This window comes from Rhinolophus hipposideros (genome assembly GCF_964194185.1).
Source record: "Rhinolophus hipposideros genome assembly, chromosome: 26".
NCBI lineage: Eukaryota > Metazoa > Chordata > Mammalia > Chiroptera > Rhinolophidae > Rhinolophus > Rhinolophus hipposideros.
Genome location: NC_138072.1, coordinates 9,207,918 through 9,231,658, shown reverse-complemented (window position 1 = coordinate 9,231,658; position 23,741 = coordinate 9,207,918). Strand labels below are relative to the sequence as shown.

The 23,741-nt window shown below is 35.1% G+C and overlaps 1 protein-coding gene across 5 annotated transcripts in view; it reads right to left on the bottom strand.

The window, feature by feature from the left end:
* SPATA17 (spermatogenesis associated 17) overlaps nucleotides 1-23,741 on the bottom strand; it is a 202,516-nt gene that overhangs the window by 158,053 nt on the left and 20,722 nt on the right. For all 5 annotated transcript variants that reach the window (XR_013992660.1, XR_013992661.1, XR_013992662.1 and 2 more), the window contains exons 4-5: nucleotides 23,640-23,690; nucleotides 16,915-17,018 (exon numbers count right to left, since the gene is read on the bottom strand). Coding sequence is in view for 1 of the 5 variants with exons in the window: in XM_081039202.1 (XP_080895328.1) it covers nucleotides 16,915-17,018; nucleotides 23,640-23,690 (155 nt within the window). In the remaining 4 variants the exon portion in view is untranslated. The remainder of the gene's footprint in view (nucleotides 1-16,914; nucleotides 17,019-23,639; nucleotides 23,691-23,741) is intronic.

Genomic DNA, 23,741 nt, shown 5'->3' with positions numbered 1-23,741 from the left:
TGAAAATAAGAGGAGATTCTCCTTTCTACTTCAATGTCTAGAAATATTTTTGTTGCAATTTCCTGTTAGAGGCGACTGATACAATACTTCATACAAGGTTACTGATGAAACACACTGACGTTTAAAAATCACTGTGCTAGACCAGCGCAGCACTGCAATTTTTTCAACATAAGATTAAATTGCAAAATAAATGAATTACTTGAAGTGGCATGGCCCTCATTTTCCCACCCTTCTCTTGAAAATTGCTTATTAATGTGAAAAAAGGAGTCAGAAAATAGCCTGTTTTACCTTATGCATAGTATTTTGGGGGCTTCTGCGCCCACAGAGCTGGGCTAACTGCACATTTAGATTGTGTTGGTAGGCTGGTACAATGACCTTTCCGACCTGTATCTCAAGGCTATTATTAATTGCTAAGTAACCTGGAAAAGCCAAACAAATTTGTTTCCATTGAAAGGATCTCTATCTGTGTCTGAGAATTTGTTCTGTACCAAACAAACCTCATTAACTGTGTCCATTTTTGACAAAGAACCAGGAATTAGAGGGACTGGTGACCTTTCTTTGTCCTTAAGGTACAAATTTCAAGGCAGTTACGTATGAATAAATGAGATTTTTTTACCAGGAAAAATATAATTGTATGTTATTAATTGAATATATTAATTTTCATCTTTACTTTTTATGTTATATAAAAAAATAAGTATTTTGTCTATAATTATTCTTGTAAGTCTTTAAGATAATTTATAAATAACCAAGGGACTGCCACTAAAAGGATAATTATTGATATTCATGTATATATTTGTGATCGCTCAGAAAACTACTGTACTTACCTTTGGAATGACATAAATTTATAGAGCACAAACTTCTTTGTAGATACACACACACACACACACATATACGCACATATGTGTGTGTGTGTATATATATATACATATATATATATATCTACACAAAAGTTTGTGCTCTATAAATGATTCAATGAATATGAAGAGATCTCACCTCAGAAAGAAAAAAGGCCCAATACAATGAACACATACACGAACAGGTGAGCTACAAAGAAGAACATAGGACTTGACACAAAATCAAAAATGTGAATTATTTGAAGTAGTAAAAACGGTCCATCTTCAGGATAGGGAAACGTAAAATATAAACAGTGTGTACTTGGGGAGTTTGACAAGGAAAGCTAAATCTGTGAGACGTGTAAAAGAATTTCAGTTTCCAGTATACATAGAAAACACACAATAAACTCAGAAGGAACTGGGAAGCCCTAAAAATAAATCCAAGAAACTTGACAAAACACTAGAAAAGCTAATCTGGGATAATTTCCAAACACAAAATAATTAATTTAATAAATTCATACAATTAATCAATCTTTCATTCCTGATTTATGGCCATACTGGAGAATATACAGATATACTACACACCAGTTATGTCAAAGAGTGTCTGTAAAAAGACCAAGTAGGAAGAGTTGAATAAATCATTTATCCTTGATATATAAGTTTTTGTTACATCACTAGGGATGAAGATATGGCTCAGTGTAAAGGATGTAATAAAAATTATGATCTCATTAAAGATTAAATGATGGAAACCATTCTAACGAGGATTACCCACAAAATTATAAAACAGAGTCTACTTTTTATACAGGGATTTTTAAATCTAGTACCTTTAAAACAGTTACATTTTCCCCCCAAATAATTTCAGGTGGTTTTTATTTCAGGTGTGCCATTTTATTTCTAATCCCACCCCCCCAAAAAAAAAATCCTACGATATATATGGGATAGGTGTTACTAATCACCCTATTTTACAAATACAAAAACACATAAAGAGACAAAATGACCTACTCTGAATGACACATTAGTTAATGACAGAAATGGAATCAGAATCCTTAGGTTTGTAGAGTCTCTAACTCCAGACCAAACTATAATCATCCTGATACAAGAAATAGTATGTAGAAGACCGTTTTTATTGACCTAACCATGCATATTTTCTTTTATCTTATGATTCAGTTTCCTTCTATATAGTGAAAGAAACTGGGGTAATTCCTAGAACCTCCTGTATCACTTTTCATATATCAAAAGTATTTTGTGATATTACTTTAACAATAAAGTTAAAAGTTACTGAAAAATGTGTGATGCCTTGAGATGTCATTTCAGAATCTGTGCTGTAAATCATCCACTATAATTGCCTCCAACTGGCTATTATCATTCTTATCATCATTAGAATATGTGCATATTTTATTATCATTACAAATAACAAGAGCAAAACACATTCAAACGTAAGGCATGATCCTTTTTTCTCTCTGAGGTGTCTGTTACATTCTACAATGTATTAGAGCCGTATGCATGCGTCTGCTTCCTGCACTCTCTCTACTGAGCGCTGAGGTCCTGAAGGCTCACTTATTGATGTGCCCCTCCCAAAGTAGTTGGCCTGTATCTGCCAGAAACTAGGTGCCAGTATCCCTTTTAACTATTTCTCAACCAACTACATTTCATCACCTGTGATGATTTAGTGAGGAGAGGGAAGAAGCCACAGTGAGGAGCCTCTCTGGGAAAGAAGGGGGAAACCAGGACTCTGGCTCTTAGCCTGGGGCAGCGGTTCTCAGAGTGTGGTCTCTGGAACAGCAGCACCTGGGGATCACTAGAAATGCACATTCTCAGGTCCCACAGCAGGCGGATTCAATCAGAAATTCTGGGGGGTGGAACCCTGAGGCAATCACCTGCTTGCTCAAGTTTGAGAAGCACTAGATTACGCCAATGAAAACTGTCAGCTCTGTCGAGGGATTGAGATGATTCCGTTCTGTTCACTAGTATGACATCAAGAAGGGATGCAATTACATTCAGTTAATAATCTTAATAGACTATCACCATATTAACTAAAGCACTACGGAAGACTACGAAGAGATGGGATATGCACATCGCAATGCTTTCATAGAAGTCATAATTTTGCCAGAGAAATACAAAAAAATTATATGCAAATTGTTTTAAAAGCATAAATGCCCCAAATTTCAGAGGGAACTGAGAACAATATTACACAATTTCTCAAACAAAGACAAAATGCCATCATCTGCACTATCTTTAAAAAAACATAATTCTAAGGGAATGGATTTCAACAATTCTCTAGAGTCTTCCTCTGTTTTGATGGCAAAGTCAGTCATGTGTTTCTGTTGTAAGAAGCCTTCAAAATAAAAATAGCTGAATAGCGGTAGTTTCTGCTGTGGCATATTATGACATAAAAGCATTTTAGTTAAATTTACTGAATGAACTTACATGTTACCTCTAATAATGGCTCCAATATGTGCATATTAATTTAACCAAATAACAAGAAAATAAAAGCAAAAAGAGAAGGCTAATTCTAAAATATAAGTAAAAATACTAACCACAATTAAAGCCAATTATATGCCTGGACTTGGTGAGTGACACCCACAAATATTTTGAGACTGGTAAAACTCTAGAACAGAGTATCTGGAAGTGACTGAGTCCCAAAATATTTGCATTAGAAACAGAAGCTTCACTTTAAGTCCGTGGGACCATCTAAACCACTTATTTTATCTACCTGGTCACCTAGGCCCTGGAACTTTGGGACAGGTGTCACAAATTTCACCAGGGTGGCACCTGACTAACAGAAAATACAGCTTCAAATTATTCTGTAGCGTATCATCAATATTCAAGCACTCAGGTTGCTCCTGAACTTCAAACCTTACTCTGAAATCTGGAGATGAGACTTTGACATTTTAGAAACATATAGAAAACTCCTCTCAAAAATAAATAAATGAATAAATAAAATAAACACAAAACTTTTCAGTTACTTAAAAAACTTTAAAAATCCTTTGTTTGGTGCAGTATAAATCAATTTCTCTTTACAATAGCTAAGCTGCTTTAAGAGTTAATATCATAAAGAAAATCGACATTCATTTGTTTATTCAGTCAGTCAGTCATAAGACTGTTTAAAAATATTAAAAGAAATAAAGATGTGGAAAGCTCAGTCCCCGAGCCTTCAGGCAGCTTGCAAATGAAATAGCTGATAAGTAACTAGACTATAGACAGAAGAAGTCTACAAAGAAATAAACGTGCAGTTCTTCAGTTCAGAGAGCTCACTTCCAATTAAAGGGATCAGAAAAGTCTTCGTGTATGTGGAGACACTGGGGTTGGGATAATGAGCAGGTTTTCACTTAAGGAGAGAACTGGGATAGAGAAGGATGTAATGGAATGAGGCTGGGTTACTCACAGAAACTCTCCCTCTCTGGTAGGCTTGGTCCATCAGCAGCAAAGGGGGGGAATGCACGTTAGAGTAGAAGAAACGTTTCCTAACCAAGGGTGAATGGGCTCCCTAAGGGGAATGCCAGAAAATCTGTACTCTATAGAGATTTTGAGAGTGAAAAAAAAAAAAAAAAAAAAAAAGACAATGGTTGATGTTATAAAATTACAATACCATGACTTCACTCTGATCATAAAAAGGGATCATCCAATTGCTCCATTATTTCATTTACCTACTTTGCATGATTTTGGAAAGCAATAAGGCTCTAGTCAAAGATCATTCATGAAAATCAAATTTTTTCTTCTTCAGGCTGTTTTGAATAAACTTAGTTGAAAAGAATTTTTTCGTATAGTACTCTTCCTAAAAATATGCACACAATTCATTTTAAAATTATTTTCTTTTTAATAGTCTGGATACTTTCTGTAAAAGGAAGTGCATTTTTATATGACCTATATGATGTCAAATAATTGAGAATCATGTGGAGCTAAGACAGTAATAGGCATAATAACACGTACGTACGTCGTGCATTATTTTCAGGAGCTCCAAGTGCTTCACAGACATTAATCGATCCTCAAGACATTACACTGAGGTTGTAAAGGGCAGGTATTATGAACAAGGTTCCTGTTCTTCTTTGTGAAATTAAATGACATTACAGATGGTGACCCTGAGACTCAGCGTGCAGGCTCCCTGCATAAAGGTAAACCAAGGCACATCATACTCTGGCCTCTCCTTTGTGTGTCTTTGCAGCGATTTAGCTGTGCAAGATGAGGCTCAAACTACGGAAGTTTCATTTTGGGGGAGGGCTCAGAGTTGAAGTGCCTACATTTTCTACTTCACATGAAAAGAACTGCAAGAGCTTATTTACTTGGTGTTTCCTCAAAAATCACACCTTCGCTCTCACTTAAAAGGAGCTGACTCCATGGTAAAGCGAAAATAATTGCTGCTGCTTTTGCATGCAATCCACTCAGCACAGACCAGGGACATCTCCAAAACGGATCCTGAGGCTGTCACAAAGCAAAACTATACCCGAGGACGATGCCAACATACTTCAAAGCAGTACATCCCATGCAACTTCACAAAATTATCTCATGCATTTTAGAAAACTATTTATTGACCAGCTGTCTCACAATCAATCTTAGAAATCACTTCCATATGAATGCCAAACAGAATCCCATCCTATTTACTGTTGGGAAGGATAAGAAAAGGTTACAAAATACTAGTAGAAAGAACAGAGAGACAGAAACAAACTGGAGTGATTTTCTTTTTTCATTCTGTCCCATGTCACTCCTGAGAGAGGGAATAGATTAGAAAGGAAACAAGAAGAAAAAAGGTGAAAAGCATTACAAAGGGGATAATAAAAATCCATTTAAAAAAAACAAGTAATGCTTCATTAATTCACTGTTTTTGCAGTATGATACTACTGCATACCTTTCCTCTTTATCACAACATTTATTATGTATATATAAACTCTAGGAATTCCCATTGTACAATAATATTTTAACTAAGATACATGTTAACAGTTTTCCTAATGATCCATGTTTTTAAGTATTAAACTATTTAAGAAAATAATGCAAGTATTCATTTTGAGTTTGCTTAATTTTTATGCTAAAAAGATACTCTGAAATATAAATCCTCTATTTCTAGGACCTCTAAGTCATCTTTTGCTATGAAACTCCTAGAAGGAAAGAGATATAAGAGATTACATCGATCAGATTTGTATTTCAGAAGAATCACTCAGGCAGCAGTAGGAAGGATAGATGAGAAACGAGAACAGAGAACTAAGAAAAAAAAATGATAGGTTTGGGGAAATAATTATTTTATACATAAACATGCTTAGCTTGAGGTGTCTGTGGATGTCCAAGTGACAATGTTAGCTGGCATTTGAAGAGATGGTTACAATAATCACAAGAAAAGTTCTGGGATAGAGAATACTCTAATTGCTGAATCATTAGAATACAATTGGTAGCAGAAATCATAGAAGTGGAACAGACTGTCGATAGCATATAGAGTGAAAAAGCAAGTGCATTAAAGAGAGAACACTGATATTTAGGTCCGGCAAATAAAAGAGAGTACACAAAGGAAACAGTGACAAAATCATTTTCTAAGTAGAAACCAGGAGAGAGTGATGTCTGAGAATTCAAGTTACAAGAGAGATTAGACAAGGACATGATCAACACTGTCACATGCTTCAGAGGCCAGAGAAGATGAAGGCCAAACAGTCCACTGGAATTATAATTCTTTTTCAGTACTATTTACATTTTCTCCATACACTTTTACAATAACTTAAACAGATCTTCAAGTATAACTAAAAATAGTTTGTATATTAGTAACATATCCCGTACCTGAATCTGATTTCCACTATATATCTCAATCAGCAAGATTAAAAGTAGCATTACCGGTCCTTATCACGGAATTTAAAAGGGGAGAAAAGGGAACCTCCTTTCCTCTATCACATATCACGAGATCAGCTAGGCCAAGTGAGAGCTAAGAACTTCTAAACCTCCATTCCGCCAACTTAGACAACCACAGGCTAAGTCCACGAACCCACATATTTCAGTCCTGGCTTTTAAATTAGTAACCATTTAAACCTATACTCTGGCATTTTTTTTAAAAAAGAAAAAAACTGTCAGATGAGAGAGAGAGAGAGAGACTTGAAATTCAGACAAGCTTTTTTCTGTTGGAAAGAAAAAGTTTACAGAAGTCACTGTTCAGTGACTTATTTGGTGTCTCCTATTGAAGATTCATACGTGAAATATCTTTTAGAATCAGTGTTAGGAAAAGCTGTTTATTGGCACACGTTTTGTTATTGGCACGTTTTCTCCATTTTGACAATGGGATGCCCTTAACTACCCACGTCCCCTGATCCATCACATCAGTCTGTATTTTCCTTCCCTGTGGTCCCTATTTCCCTTACCCTTTTCTTATCTATCTTTTCCTAAACTGCTTGAAATTCATTGTGTAAAGAGTTAAATTTGAAAAAATATTAATATACAGGTGAAGTATTTATACCCAGTGTAATAAGATTTTTCCTTCTATTAATTCTATCTTGGAAATTAACCTTTTTCCCTCCTTCCTTTTTACATACTTTGCTTTTAAAACGTTTTTGAAATAGCAAATTGTTAAAGCTACTGCATTGCTAAAAATACCGTAAGTGAAAAGGCTATGATCAAATGGTTGACATCATTCCATATTTTAAAGTGATCATATGGACTATGGCATTAATTTCTAATTATGGATGTTACAGACTGTTTGTAAAGCAAAGAACATTCACTGTATTTTACGTTAGACACTCTAGTATGTTATCATCTAAATTCCATCAAATCAATTGCTATACTTATTGCATCTTCATATTCAAAATGATTCCACAGACAAAAGTCACATGTTATAGTTAACATTACAGACCAATGTGGCTCTTGAAAACTAAAATGTGATTTTCTTTACGTCTCAGGGACTCCTTACTAAAAGAGCCTGTCGTCTACATACAATTAGATAAAGCCACACTGAGATCGTTTAGTTGGCTGACATCAGAATATCATATTTTTAAATGAGGTTTATTGAAATGTTATCTTTAGGTAATCGTATTTATTCTCCCTATTTACACACTATCTCTGTGCTCTACTTAACGTCCTTGAAATCGGGAATGGGGACACCACAGTATGAAAAAGTGGCCTGGCTGCTGGAGTTCATAAATTTTGTTCAGCTTTGGATGAGTTCAAAGAATTGCCATGTAAGAAAAGCCTTACAGAGGGAATTTATCTGATTATGGCAGTAATAATTACCCAGCTGTTTATTGCAGATAGAGAAATAATTCATGCAGGCAATAGGCCGTGGTGGCAATGACACTGTGCATTTAGTAAATATGCAAACTGTTCACTTCTAATTAACCAAGCTAGACGATGCCCTTATTAAACGTATAAACTAAAAGTGCCTTCCTGACAAGTGATGAATTGTTACATCGCACAAACTCTTGCCACAGAATTATTGCAGTGAACTTGGGGCTTAACTTCATTAAGAGCTCTTGTGGGATAGTTAAATGAGGATGGACAGCATAACGAGGCCTCCCTGACAGCCAATGATATCTCAGAGCTTACTGGAACTGCACCTTTCCTTCCGCCCTGCCTAACTGTTCAGATTCTCGATAGATAGATTGTGAAAGTGTGAAGTTCATTTGAGTTCAAATAATAAAAATAAATGAAATAACATGACAGCCCACTGATGGAAGCTACCTGACAGTTTACCTACCAAATGAATCTACAAAACAGCCACTTTCTTAGGATTCAAATATCATTCATGTATCAAAAGTGGAAAATCTATCACTCTTTAACTTAAAATGATTTGTTGAATAAAAATAAGTGGTCTTATTGACTAGCAGTATAATATCTTTCAAAAAGTACATGAATGGGTTTTATAAAAGAAAATTAGTATAATACAGAAATTACTCTTAATATTGACTCTGACTGGGTTTCATTTAAGTTCACCACATAATTAGAAATAGCTCATTGTCTATATTCCTTTGCTTAGCCTTACTTTAAGATAACTATTCATTCTTTACCAAACATCTATACAGGTATTTCTATCCCAGTTAAGGATCTTATGGAAAATACTACTTAGAGGGAAGCCCTAAACATAACAAAGCAAAACTAAAATATTTCTCTCTGAATTGTAGAATGGGTAATAATACCTACTTCACAGGACTGTTGTGAAAATTGAAGGTTATAATGAGAATAAAGAGCTTAGCACAATACTTGGTATACAATAAGTGTTCGATGCATATTAACAATTTATAATGTGCCTCTGTGACAATAGCTCTATTTGATTAAAAGATTAATTCCTTGTGTTTTCAATGGAAGGTTCACTCTGACGTTTGTTAAGACTCTACATTTGTTCTTTTATCTACATCACACAGCCTCTGAGAATATAAAATGTGTGAACTGGCATTTGAGTAATATCAGACTATTATTGTAAATGTTTGCTTAATTACAAACTTATTGTAAAACACAAAATGATATATAAAAGTATTATATATTCTAAGAGAATCAGACTTTGCCACTATTGAAAGTCTAATATAGTACTTCCAAATTTATAATATATAACCTAATTATGAATATTTAGGTACTATGAAAGAATATATGATCCCATCTTCAAAAAAAATTATGCATTCATATAGTTATATGCAGTTTTGTGTTTGTTTGTTTGTTATTTTAATTGGGGAAGGGGAACAGGACTTTATTGGGAAACAGTGTGTACTTCCAGGACTTTTTTCCAAGTTAGGTTGTCCTTTCAATCTTAGTTGTGGAGGGTGCCATTCAGCTTCAAGTTGTTGTCCTTTCAGTCTTAGTTGTGGAGGGCACAGCTCAGCTCCAGGTCCAGTTGCCATTGCCAGTTGAAGGGGCACAGCCCACCATCCCTTGCGGGAGTCGAACAGGCAACCTTGTGGTTGAGAGGATGCGCTCCAACCATCTGAGCCATCCGGGAGGCAGCTCAGCTCAAGGTGCCGTGTTCAATCTTAGTTGCAGGGGGCGCTGCCCACCATCCCTTGCGGGAGTCGAGGAATCGAACTGGCAACCTTGTGGTTGAGAGCCCACTGGCCCATGTGGGAATCGAACCAGCAGCCTTCGGAGTTAGGAGCATGGAGCTTTAACCGCCTGAGCCACTAGGCTGGCCTACAGTTTTTTAAACACTTTATGTCAAGTGTTTATGTCAACACTTTATGTCAAGAACTGCAACCAAAAATATCAATATTATTATGAAGATAAAACTTCCATATCTTAATGAGAGAATACTAAAATCAAGCATCAAAATAAAACTTTTAATTAAGAAAGGAGCCATGTCTATGAATAATCCAAAAAAAAAAAAGCTTTATAAATGCAATACAACTTAGACTCCACACTTTGAAGAAAGGTTAAGATTAAAAAAAGTAAAGAAATAACACTCTTTTTTAAGGAAAGCAAAACAATAATAGCTAACATTGAGTTCTTACTAAAATAATGATGTGTGGATTTCTAGTAAGATAGTGAACGTGTGCTCTTTTGACTACACTTCCTTTCTCAAATCAGCCAAATGAACAAAAAGGACAAAAATATGGGGAAAGACAAGGAACATTCACAAACCCCATCATAAATTAGAAATCGAATGGACGAAGAGCATCTGTCATAGTCAATTAAATTTCAACCACAAGCATAGGGTATTTTCCTTATTCACAGAGTCTGTGCAGTATGAGGAAAATAACTGAATAACTTTGAAGAACCTAATAAGAACGGCAGACAAGAGGGATGAAGGCTGGGGACTGTGGCGATACAGGCCTGAAGGAAGAAGAGAGTGTCCAAGTGAGGTGAGGACAGAGTAACCTGTGCCCTGACCTCTAAACTCCAGGCCAAACCCTTGGAAGCCGAGAGACATGGTTAGTGAATTGAGCAGGATTCCAAAGACAGGGGAGTGTTTCCAATGATCTGCTGGGATCCTGGGGGGCACCCTTCGTGCAAGGCAGCCCAGGACAATAAGAAACGGCCAGGATGGTAAAGAGGATCTAACAGTGCAGTCAGGTACACAGGGTTTGCTTCGCACTCGCAAATCTTCCTTGGCTCCTGAATCACATGCAAGGTCCGAGGAGTTTGTGTACAACCTTTTCGGGACAATAAAAATCTAAGTGGAGAGCCAGGGGTCGAGAGATGATGATTCAGAGTCTGGTGGTGAGCTAAGTGGAACCACCAGACCTAAATCAAGCTGAGACTGAAGTCTGAGACCAGTTACATCAAATGCGAGTCTTAGTGCCAGAGGCCCGCAGAACTAGAACTATGCTGCCAACCACAGAGCTGCAGGCACCAGCCACTGTTACCAAAGCATGTCAGGGCTCCCTCTTAACCACCAGGGCCACGGTGGAACATAAGCCCCTTCCACACACAGAAAACAACTCAGAGACGAGGAGGAAGAACTTCATTTTCAAAAGAAATGATGAAAAAGACTGTCTTGTTTTAAAAGATTATTTACTCCATTGGGCCAAATTGGACTGATTATGTCATTCCTTGCCTTCTCCCATCCCAAAGCTGGCAGGATGGAATGGAGTTAAAGATTTCATAGAGAATATTCAACTCAAAGGAATGAAGAGTTGTTGTGTGTCACTGTACAGTCGGCAGATGTTCTTTCAGATAGGCAGGAGCAGCTTTGAGTTTATCCTTATATCTCTGAATTCTCATCTTCTCCTGTATCTTGGCCAGGGAGTTATTTACAATTTTGATAAAGCTCTTTGATGCTTAGAAGTCATCAAGAGGATGGTTGGTCTGAAATACTTAGCCATTATCAGACAAGATAACATCCCTAATCTGATCTTTGCCTTGGGTATACCTTGCAGGGCCTGGGGTAGATCTCCAGCTAAGGGCCTACACCTCACAAACCACATCAGTTTGGGGTAGGAAAATGGATTTTTCAATGCCACGAGGTTCCAAATTATGACTCTCATTAAGTATACACACATCCCTTCGCAAAGCACTATTACCTCCCATCTCTGCTTGCAGATCGGCTACTTCTAGTCCCAATCCAAGTTCATCTAATATTTCTCGCAGAAATCTGCTGAAAGAGGTAAAGAGGAGGCCACCTATTCCAATATTCTGAAATGTACTTACTGGTTTCATTAGTGTTGAAGCCTCTGTGTGAATGATGTGTATCACGTGGTAGGGTAGGTGGGATCTGAAAAAACGTTTTACACTACACAATAATGGTTTCTAATCTGACACCAAATTGCCTCCCGGAGTCAAATTCTCATTTGAAGTACTGTTACTTTTAATACTTAACTCCATTGGCCATGACCAAGTTGCTCGGAACCTCCACTGCAAGGAAGTCTAAGAAAGTGAGTTTTCAGTTTTCTAGCTCCGAAGGCAGAGAAGGCAATCTACTAGAACTTTGGAATGGGTTTTCAGTGAACCTAGTTATGCTATACGCCACAACTGAAATACGTAGGACTGATACAACTTGCAATGATATAAAGGCACAAAGAGGCAGAGTGTTACATCTTTTTTTTTTTTCCCAAAAAAAAAGACCGAGTTCAAACCTCCAGATCCACACTACTAAGGTCTGTGACCTAACCCAAGTTCTTAAACCCTGAGTTTAGTTTTTCATCTTTAAAAAGAGTAATACACATCCCAAAGAAATAACATGTAAGATGTCGCACACAAAACAGGTGCTTAAGAAATATGACCCACTGTGAGCTGGCCATTGTTCACAAGGTCTAAATCTGCCCATACAAAATTTTAGCTTGGTCATTAATTAGGACATTTCTGATTACTACATACCAGATGGATCTTTCTCTTATTGTTACCATGTCTCCCCGAAAATAAGACCTAGCCGGACAATAGGCTCTAATGCGTCTTTTGGAGCAAAAATTAATGAGACCCGGTCTTATATAAGACCCGGTCTTATATTACAGTAAAATAAAACCGGGTCTCATATTAATTTTTGCTCCTAAAGACACATTAGAGCTGATTGTCCGGATAGGTCTTATTTTCAGGGAAACATGGTACATAGCATAGGTATGCTATATGAACAGCCAGAAATTTTTGCTGAATCCGTAATTAAAGTACTTTTATGTTTGCACCATTTAAGCAACTACTGGGTTCTAACGCTTTTTACCTATGCTGTGCACATATCTAGAGAAAGTTATCACTATCAAGAATGTATTCTATGTCAGTAGACGAGAGTCCAGAATTTCTTGTCTACATTCGTATTTTCTCACTTACTATTAATTTTGACTTGAAAAACGGAGTTGGTGAAATTCTGAAGAAACCACATGTGACAGCACAGGAAGGGCAAACCAACCCTGCTCTCTAAATTTTCACTCTAGTAGTTACTGCTTTGAGTTTTGGGGGCTGCACATGTCACGAGTCAGAAAGGACATACTGCTTTCCTTCATGTTTCTATGTCTTTGCTAATTAAAACACAACTGGAAACAAGCTGCCAACATAGCTTAATGTATTAAGAGTCTTCATGTCCGGAGAACTAGAAATCTATTTTAGCTCTGTGTTTCCCTGATATAAAATGTTACCTGAGCCCAATGCTCTTCAGTTTTGTCATGTTGACTATGTATGATTTTTCACTTGTTGACTATGTATGATTTTTCTGCCATAGAAAGATTACTTAAAGACTCCAATGGTTGTCATAGTGAGGCTCCCAGATAACCAGTTATAAAGATGAGAGATTATGCTCACATCTTTTGAACTGAATTTCCTAGAAACTAGACGCATATTCATAAAAATCACTCAGTCTTTTTGATTTATCCTTGAGAACAAATGCAAATTAGCAGATTACAGAGATAGCGTTTAACACAAATATTGATATAAATATTTTGAGACAGCAAGCTGTTAGTTAGCTGTTAATTCTGGATTGTGACTATCTCATTGGGAGCACCACTGACAGTTTAACAGGAAATACAGCACAGAGAGAGGAACTGTGAATTTTAAGAACTCAGACTTTCTCATAGTTCCACGGGAAGTTGTCCACATAAAAACAACAGCAATAGGCAAAAACCAGAAAGTCTGTTTTTGATATGGTGAGTTAAGTGTAGGGATGTATGGATTTCAGAATAACCAACAAAACCAAGCACACAGCCCAGCCCATGCCAATACTGCAGAGCTAACTGGGATCTTGAAAGCACCAGAGGCTGTTCTCATAAATGTGTTATTCCATCAGCACTACCCAGATCATATTAATAAAAAAGCTGACAGTGGATTTTAGTAGATGGTGCCTTCTCCAATGCAGCATTTTGGCAATCATGTCAATGAATCCAAGAACTCTTAAATACAATATTAAACTGGGATAATGGTCATAATAATGATAAACCCATTGGTAGTTCTTCTCCAAAACTTTGAAAGACCAATTCAGTGATTTGCAAAGATGCAGCCACATGTGAGAAAATCTTTTCTATGTATGGGAATGCAAAGCAACCTTTATGCTTCAGGAGGATATAAGATATTTAAATAATATCTTTTAGTATTATAAATATTTTTAAAATCTCACGATAAACTTAGAGCACTTTTAACTCTGGATTAAGGATTTTCAATACATAATTATAATGTGTATACAATAATCTTGGTTTACATGCACCATGACATCCATCTTGGTCATGGTAAATGATAATTTTATACCATACACTTTACTGTGACTCCCTTTTGCCATAGATTAGTCTCATTTAAATTTTCCTAGTGCCTTTAAGGAGTTCAAAATGCTGCGAGTTTTGTGTTAAATAAATATACAGATTTTGTGTCTTTCAAATATATTTATTACCATATTAAGCAAATGATCTCAGATTTAAAGGGAAATGGGAAATTTTGTACTCATCAAATTCAGAAAGCCTTTCTACACAAGTCCTGACATTCGGCCCTATGCGTCTCTTCTATCTGGCCGTTCCTGAGTTGCACCCTTTGATAATAAACTGGAAACCTAGTAAATAAACTGTTTTTCTGCATTCTTGAGCCTTTCTAGCAAATGGTGGAGGTCCTGAGAATCTCGGATTTGTAGCCAAGTGGGATAGAAGTTGTGAGTAACCTGGAGACCCACCACTTGTGATTGGCATCTGAAGGTAAGGGTGTCGGGGAGACAGTCTTGTGGGACTGGGTCCTTAACTGGTGTTATCTCCAGGTAGATAGTGTCAGAACTGGGTTAAATTGTAGGCCACTTAACCAGTATCTGAAAAGTCATCGGTATGGAAAACCCACACTTCTGATGACTACAAGTATTGGACATAGAGTGTTGGTAGATAGAAAACAGAAGTGTGTTTCCTTTTCAATGCAGTAATTCCCATGCTATATAATCTACTCAATTCATCTAATATAGCAAAAATATAACAAGACCTGTAAATTATAACACAAGAAAGAAAATTATAACTAATCATATATATAAAAGTGGATGTAAGTATCCTATATAAAATACTGATGTAATTTAGTAATAAATCAAAAGAACACTCAATAATTTCCCAATAATATATATTCTTAGCACATAATGATGGTTTAACATGAATATATCTATTAATAAAAATATAATCATATCAATAAGTCAACAAGGAAAGAAAACATCATAATTATTTTAATAGATGGTGAAAAAGCATTTCTTGCATTCAACTTCTATTGTGTTTTAAAAACTCTTAAGAGTGGTAGAAATAATGTACGAATAAGTCTATAATATGATAAAGAATATCAGGATAAACCAAATTGCCAGCATTGATACACTAGACTCTCTAATGACTAGACACAGGCTCAGTAAAATCAGGAAGAATACAAGGCTCAATGGAAATACCACCTGTTGAATACAAGATACAGGCCTTCCCCAAACCACCCTTCTACCGCTTTGTCTCTTTGAGGTCCTTCTCCTATTCAGGAGTGGGACAAGTATGACGCAAGTTAGCCTCTACAATGGAAAACGTAAGGCTACACTCTCAGGGTTGTGAAAGGGCAGGGTTGGCCCTTACATGCCCTTGACAGTGAGAATGCGTCCTTAACTTCTGGGCCTTCAGAGCCTCACTTGCCTTACCCTAGTCCCAGCCCTGTTCACATTCCCTCTGCACTAGCTCTTTCCCTCTGACAAACTCAAGTCTGCCATTTGCCTGTAGCCAGCTAATCTCTAGGAATTTGGATTTCTTAGAAAAAGTTAAACAGCTGTCCCCTATGGCCCACATGTGTCTGAGTTTTCCAGCTTCTCTCACTGACTACGTACTATTGCAACCTCTACAAACATTTATTGTTATTTAAAAAAAATAAATGAACTTCACAAATTCCCTATACTTAATCTCCAAAGACCAGATTTTTTTTTAAACATATACAACATATGTAAGATATTTCAAAGTTAGGAAATTAGTTTTTAGATATTTCTTAGGATAGACATAATTTTAGGGTCTCAGACAAAAACCTTTATTTTAACAATTTATTGTCAATTGTTCTCTTGAGTTCAAAGAATTTTGCAAGTAAAATAAGATTATGTATGGGGGAAAACAAAGAAACTATTAGGTTGGTGCAAAAGAAATTGCGGTTTAAAAGGTTAAAATTGCAAAAATGACAACTGCTTTTGCACCAACCTAATACAACGTAAAGGCCAACTATCATTGGTTATACTTCCTTGTTATCTAAATAGCTGTTAGGCATATGATCACTTACATATTATTAGAATGGGGCATACTGCAACAGAAAAAAAGCTCACTAATTTTGCAGTAATATGAAAACTTAATATGCAGAGCTTTGGTAAAGCAGACTGAATATTGTCGTCATAACTTTACTTTGCATAAACCTACAGAAGACATCGTCCTATGACCTAAGTCCAGGTGCTACCTTTGTCACTTCAAGGAAATAAAAACTGCCAGTAAAGCCGTCCATGCATCATGTGCCATGATATTTCATTCTTCTTTGAGAGGCAAGTTTTTGCTATTGAACATGTTTCTCCAAATACATCTGAAGCAAGTCATGCTTAAGCCTTCATATCTAATGGCATCATTTTACAGATAAATTCATCTTCAAAATGAAGTAATTTTACTGAAGCTAAACTCTTTCGCATAGGACCAAGGCAGAATATAATTTAATTTACAGTCAAGATGACAAGATCAGAAATTATTTCTAAGTATGGTAATGATCAACATCTATCGAGTAACATTTTTAGAATTTTCACTAGTAGACTTGTGATTTAACCACTCACCTAATTGTCTCATTGGTCTCCGAAACAGCTCTCAGGTACGCCTTCAAATAAAAATAATTAAAGCAGTATTTCCGAATCCTATAGCCTCGCCAGCGTCTCTGAATCTTTTGAAGTAAACAAAGATAAAATATGCCAGTGAACATTTTTCAGCGAAAACATTAATAGTTCTTCAAAATCAAGGCAATGATGGGTGATAACTCATATCAAATAAAGTCTTAGACTTCTCCACTAATCTAACTATATATATAAATGTATATATGTAACTATATATATATACACACACATACATTTATAATGTAGGTGGTACTCACAGTTATAAAATATTGTAAAAACAAAAGCATGCTTATAGATTATAATTTATTTGTAAACAAGTATAATTGTTTCACGAATACTACATGTGAAATTAATTATTGAAAGATTCAAATTTGGTTTGCCAGTTCCTACCATTTTCATTCCTGACCAGTTTGTTTTGTTTTTGTTTTCCATAACCAACTGGCTTGAAGATTTTATTTGGTCTCATTGAAATCAATTTTTTTAAATGGGCATTTAAAATTCAGTGGTATCAAAACCTTTCACCAAAATGTCTTGTATCTTCATGACATGTTAATATTTCTTTAACAATAACAATAGCTACCATTTATTCAGTTCTTATTATGTGAGAGCCACTATTCTACGGGTTTGTTTGTATTTATTCATTTAATCTTTAGAACAGTCCTGTGAGATAAATAACTCTTATCAACTTATTTACAGATTAGAAACCAGCCACAAAGAGAAGTTACAGAATTTTCCCATAATTTTACAGCTACGAGGGATAAATCCAAAAATCAAATTAGAATTTCAGAGAGCTTATTCTCTAAACTTTTGCAATGTACAATAGAAACAAAATGAACTGCAATATTCAGTGAATGAACATTTCTGTTGAAAGTATCCGGCTTTTTTTTTTTAGATGAAAAGCATCCTGAGGGTCTAAGAGAACATATTTAAATAGACTACTAGATACCTTATAAGAATCAACCTTCTTAAGCCGTATCTCTTCCAAAACCAACTCGGTTAGAAAAACTCAAAACAAAAAATAATAATGTACGGATCTTAATTTTGTGGAATACAAAAATACCAAAATACTCAACTTCTTTAAAGGAGGAGAAAGAAGAAATAGCAAAAATTGAAAAAAAAAATTAATTTCACCTTGCATAAAGATTTAACTTCATTTCCTAAAATTTTCCATCAGTTTACATATACTTACAAATTACTCTCATATTATGAATGATTCTCTTTTTGGATACGAAGCCCTTCCAATGTTTTAGACGTTTAGCTAGGCTAGAAATACACTCCTCTAAATGCTTATTTTAATAGGAAAAGGTAATTAATATAGAGACGATATCTTAATCCATTGGGTTGTAGCCCCAAAACCTATGCTTTTCAAACTAAATATGTTGAGTTTAAAATTTTTATGATTTGAATGCTGGATCTATAAGAATAAACAGGAAAAAATGTTCTACTCAAATTCTGACCCTATATTTCTTTTTAAAATTATGGCCATTTAAAAGGTATTTTACGCTCTGATATAGTAAACATGAAAATTTTAAAGAAGTGTTTTAGTGTGAAGAAAAATAATTGAAGATGTGTAAAACAGCTTGTAAGAACAATTAAATAAAAAACAATAATTCTAGAAAGTAAAGCTAACTAGACTAACAAGCTAACATAACAATATTGTGGAACGTTTTTCCAAGTATTTTTCAAATAATCTTATTTTAGAAATTAATTCTTTAAATTAAGAAAAAAATTTTTCTAAAATTATATATTCAATTTAGAAACTCCCCCTCCAATTTAACCAAAATCATATTACAACTAATAAAGAGAGGAATTAATACAAATCACTTTCCTAATGAAAAAGAATAATCAATGGGGATATGTATACATATGTAAATCACACACATCCCAGTTTACCTAATTTAATCATTATAGTAGCATTCTGAGGTAGAGATTATTATTAGTCTCATTTGATACAAGAGGGAGTTGATACTTAGAGGTATTAAATAATTGCCTAAGGTTTTATAGGTGGTTCAATGGCTTCAAATGTTTCACAAACTTTTATCGCATGTACAGTAACAATTGTATTAAAGAAGAGAACACTTGTAAATAAAAATACAGACAGAAAATCCATCATCAGCAATAGAAATGACTCAGGAAGTATGGGAAATTATTAGGATAGCAGATAGTATTAAAGGGAGGAACTACTTAACACATGAAAATATCATTAAATTCTAAATAAAATTTGATTAAATATGCCAGAAAACATAACAGATGCATGCTGGAGTACTAAGAAGGAAAGAGGGAAGGTGGTGATTTATGATTCGAGCATATCAGATTAAAGTCAGAAAGGACAAAAAACTGATATTGGCTGAAAAATCTGCCAGTAGGAAGGGTACTGAAGGGTACTGAAAGAAGCCAAGGGCACAGCCTCCTTCTCACTCCAAAATGAGCAACTCTAGAAAGCGCACCAACCACCCCACAGAGCATATGTACAACTGGTGAGCTCTCTGGGAACCTTCTAGTATCCTAACTGCTTACACTTCTACCCAAAGGCAGGATAAAATTCCTTTCTGAGACAAACCCTTTTACTCACAGTTGGATGTTAAAAATGCATGATAAGGAAGTGATGGTTAACAAATTAAAACTCATTCCACATTAAAGTATAATCAATCAATCTTTAAGTGGCTTTGTCAGAGGTAAAAGGAGCTGGCACAAACTGGGCATTTTGAGTAGTGAAGATGCTACCATCCAGTGAAGTGAAGGATAAAAAAATGTATTGAGCTTCTTGAATGTGCAAGGTATTATATGCTAACTGCTTTAATTCTCATGACGACGGCCTTATGAATGAGGCATGATCTCCATGTTAAAGATGAAGAAACTGAGGTTAAATAACTTGATCACCTTCACATAACCGGTAAAAAAGTGAATGGCAGCCTGGCTACAAACCCAGCTCTGTGTTACTCCAAAAGCCTAAACGTCTTGAATTTTGCCTGCATTTCCTACTGATATCCCAGCACTAGTTGAATAAACTTTGAATTTTAAAAAAGGTACTTTTAAAAGGCAAGATGACTTTTGGTAACAATATTTGCTCTTAATTTCAAGGCGAATAAGTGATGATTTAAAAAAAAAAAAAAAAAAGCTAGTATTCATGTCCTTCGAAGTAATTAGCAACTTTCAGAAGTGATTGGTATAAAACAATTATTGTCATTGATCAGCTCTGAATAGATAATTTTAGACAAAGTCATTGTGTGCTCAGCAGATTACAGCTTGTTAACTGGCAACTTCCAAATGACCTCCTAAGCTAGTCAAATCAATGATACATATTCCCCATTAAGTAACATCAAAGTGTAAGTGGTCTTATAAATAATGTTTATTTTAAGCACTAAAACAAATGGCAAAACCTTCACATCTCAACAGTCATCTGCTCATAGAAAAGATCTTCCCTCTGTTGGGTTAACTTTTATGCCTCAAAATTCACAGCAACCTTAAGGTTGTCAAAGGAGAAAAAAATAATGTCTTCTCACCTAAGATTAACATGAAGACATGGACAACAAATTCACTAATAACCCTAGCATTAATGCTCTAATTGTATATGAGAGCATACAAGCAGAACTCTTATTCATAATGATTTTACTTATTAGAACGTTCAACATTCTAGAAGACTATACAGTGAGCAAAGAAAAGCGGGCTGACTAAATTTTCAAAGATAAGGTGTTTAAAAAATGGTAATAAAGAAGTTTTCATTCTACTGTGTTTCCCCCAAAATAAAACCTACCCGGACGATTAACTCTAGCGCGTCTTTTGGAACAAAAATTAACATAAGACCCGGTCTTATAGTAAAATAAGTAAAATAAGACCGGGTCTTAATTAATATAATAATATGATATATGATATGAAATAATATAATATAATGTAATATAATATAATACTGTGTCATATATTAATTTTTGCTCCAAAAGACGCATTAGTTCTGATTGTCTGGCTTATTTCGGGGAAACACGGTAGGTGTCACTGTATTATCATGTCAAAAACATATACACAAATGTGTAAATCTTAACTAGATAATTTTAGCTAGCTGAAAATTCTGGATAATTATTCCATATGCTTCTTTTCTTTAATATTCTGCTTCTTCACTCTAGCTGACTTCATACTTCCTTTTTCTATACTTTTTAAAAATCATTGCATAATAATTTGATACTAGAAGGAGTAAGAGGGAAGAAGAAATATTATTTTGGACCATGATGGAACATTTAAATATTTGTCCATCATCAGGCTAAAGCTTGGAGTTGTCTAGGTGGCCCCTTCCCTTCTTATTCCTTTGGCTGATATTTTGGGTTACCTTTTTCTGAGTGAATGAAACTGTGGCTTATTCATTTTGCATGCCTAGAACTTAACATAATGTGTAGTATATGAGACTGTCAGGATTTTTTTCATGTATTATTTTACCTTTTTATCTTCATTTAGCTAATCTTGGAGTCGTTATTATAAACATAAATCCTTCATAGTATTATAAATATAAAAATAGAATTATAGTTTAGGAGATGAAGATGGATCTTTATATATCCGTCACGTATTTACATTTTTAATTAAAGCCACCCTATATTTTTTCGTATATATATAGATAGATAGACATAGATAGATAGATAGATTTTTTTATATTTTAGACACAAGTGGGAAACAAAAGGAAACGGTTAATTGACATTTCAAGTTGGATTAACTTTTGCAAGTTAAAATTTTTACTACGTAGATCCAGAGCTCCAAAAGGGAAGAGCCAATAAACTTTTGGTTATTTTGCAAATTGTTTGTTTTAGGTGATCTTTAGTCTAGTGATGGTCTTGTTATTATAGTTTTTATTTCCCTTAAAGTGAGGATTTCTATCGAAACTGAAATGTTTTGAGGCACTGATTTCAAGCTAAATTATTTAAAATAATAAATGAACGGCTGAGACTCCATGGTCCAGCAGACTATAACTAAGTAAATATATGTCATTGATCAGTAACCTGTGACAGGTTTCCAGAGTTAAAGGAATTCTACCTGTAACAACCAATTGTATCTTTAGTTCTTTATAACTCTGTAAGGGTTAGATCATTAACCACTTTACATTCTCAGAGATCCTTGAAACTGAGAGGAAAAAGTCTGATGGAACATACTTTTTAAGAGAGCTCTTAAAGATACTACACATTAGCACTTCTTACAATTTGTATTCGCATGATACTGCTGCATTTGCCCTAGTCCTCCAAATGAGGACTCAAGAAGTATGCGATGACCCAATGGAGGCTTGCCAAAGGCATAACAAGGAATAAAAAAATCACAGAGAGTTTACCTTGGTTAACTTCCAAAGTCAGTGACACATTACATACCCTCATTAGTTTATGGAAGACCCATATATTCTAAGAGTTAATGCATAAAGAGAGGGATCAGCAGTTGAAATAGCAGACCTAGTAACGATTTTGTGGGGCTACTAATGTTTTAACCAAGTCACTGTCCCCATTTCTTTTCCATTCCTGTATCAGAGTCCAAAACAGAAACGTTGGAGGTGCAAATACACCAAATACAGATTTGGGGTTCAGAGAAATCGGTGTGATCTGCACCTTGGACTCCAAACAGGAAAGAAATGACAGATTCTTTTTTAGTGTTGTCTGCATCCTATACAAAAATCCACATAAAATTACAGCAGGAAGGGTGATTCATCTAGGAGTATGATGAATGACAAATCCTGAAGCTAGCAGTAGCAATATGCGAAAGCCATAGCTTGAATATTCTTTTATAAGGTGAGGTTTGTCATCCTAAACCATCCATTTCTGTCTATAAGGGGAAGTGTGTGACACTGAATTGGGATGCCTTAACTTAGTCTTCTCCTAATTGTCACTAAATTTCACATTCCCTGAGTGAAATGTACTACCAGTAAGGATGCTCGTAAATGGTAAGGGCCATGCAGCCAGTTTATCAAGAAAACCAGAGAATAAGCGATAAAATTTCCATAAATGTTCAGTCTGGGGTTCATATAGTTGTTCTCATCCAGATTTGGAGAAAAGGAGAGGATGAGAAGTAAAAGCAAGACTACCAGTGACCAGAAATCACAGGAATGTGGGTTCTGGACCTCTCTGTTTAGTTCCTAACACTGTCACTTACTACTTTGTCTGAAACAAAAGAAATATTTTTGTTCTGCCTATTCCCCAAATTTGTGCAAGCCAGATTCATAATCACTAAATTCAGCTTTCTATTAGGAAAATAACACAAAAAAATGAACATAGAAATGATAGAAACAAAACTTCTAAGCTGGAAACGGACTTTATTACTGTTAAATCATATGAATAATTTCTAATTGATTTGTATTGGGCAGGAATCTTATATTCCAGGACCACGTTCATCTATTTATCATAATATTCCATATGACATATGGAAACTAATACGTTGCTTCATTAATATTTAGTCTTTCTCCAGCTATGGCTCAGAGATATTTAACATTCTAAAACATAAGCACTGATAATTGCATGTTTTACATTTTACTCTAATTTTTAATACTGCCAAGATTATTTAGTACAGCTAACTTTCTACCTATGTACTCTTTTCTTTCTTTAACCATTAGCATATCAATCAAATTTGCATTATTCTGGTTTGCTCGTTTTATTAAAAGCGAATTCAAGGCACAATTGACTTTTCATTTGTTTAACAAGTGAAGAAATATTTACCCTGACAGCCATTGCATTGTAGATATCCATCTTCATAGTATAATATGCTAACTGTGAATCAAGAAAAAAAAAAGATGGCATATATTTCAGTTACACAAAGAC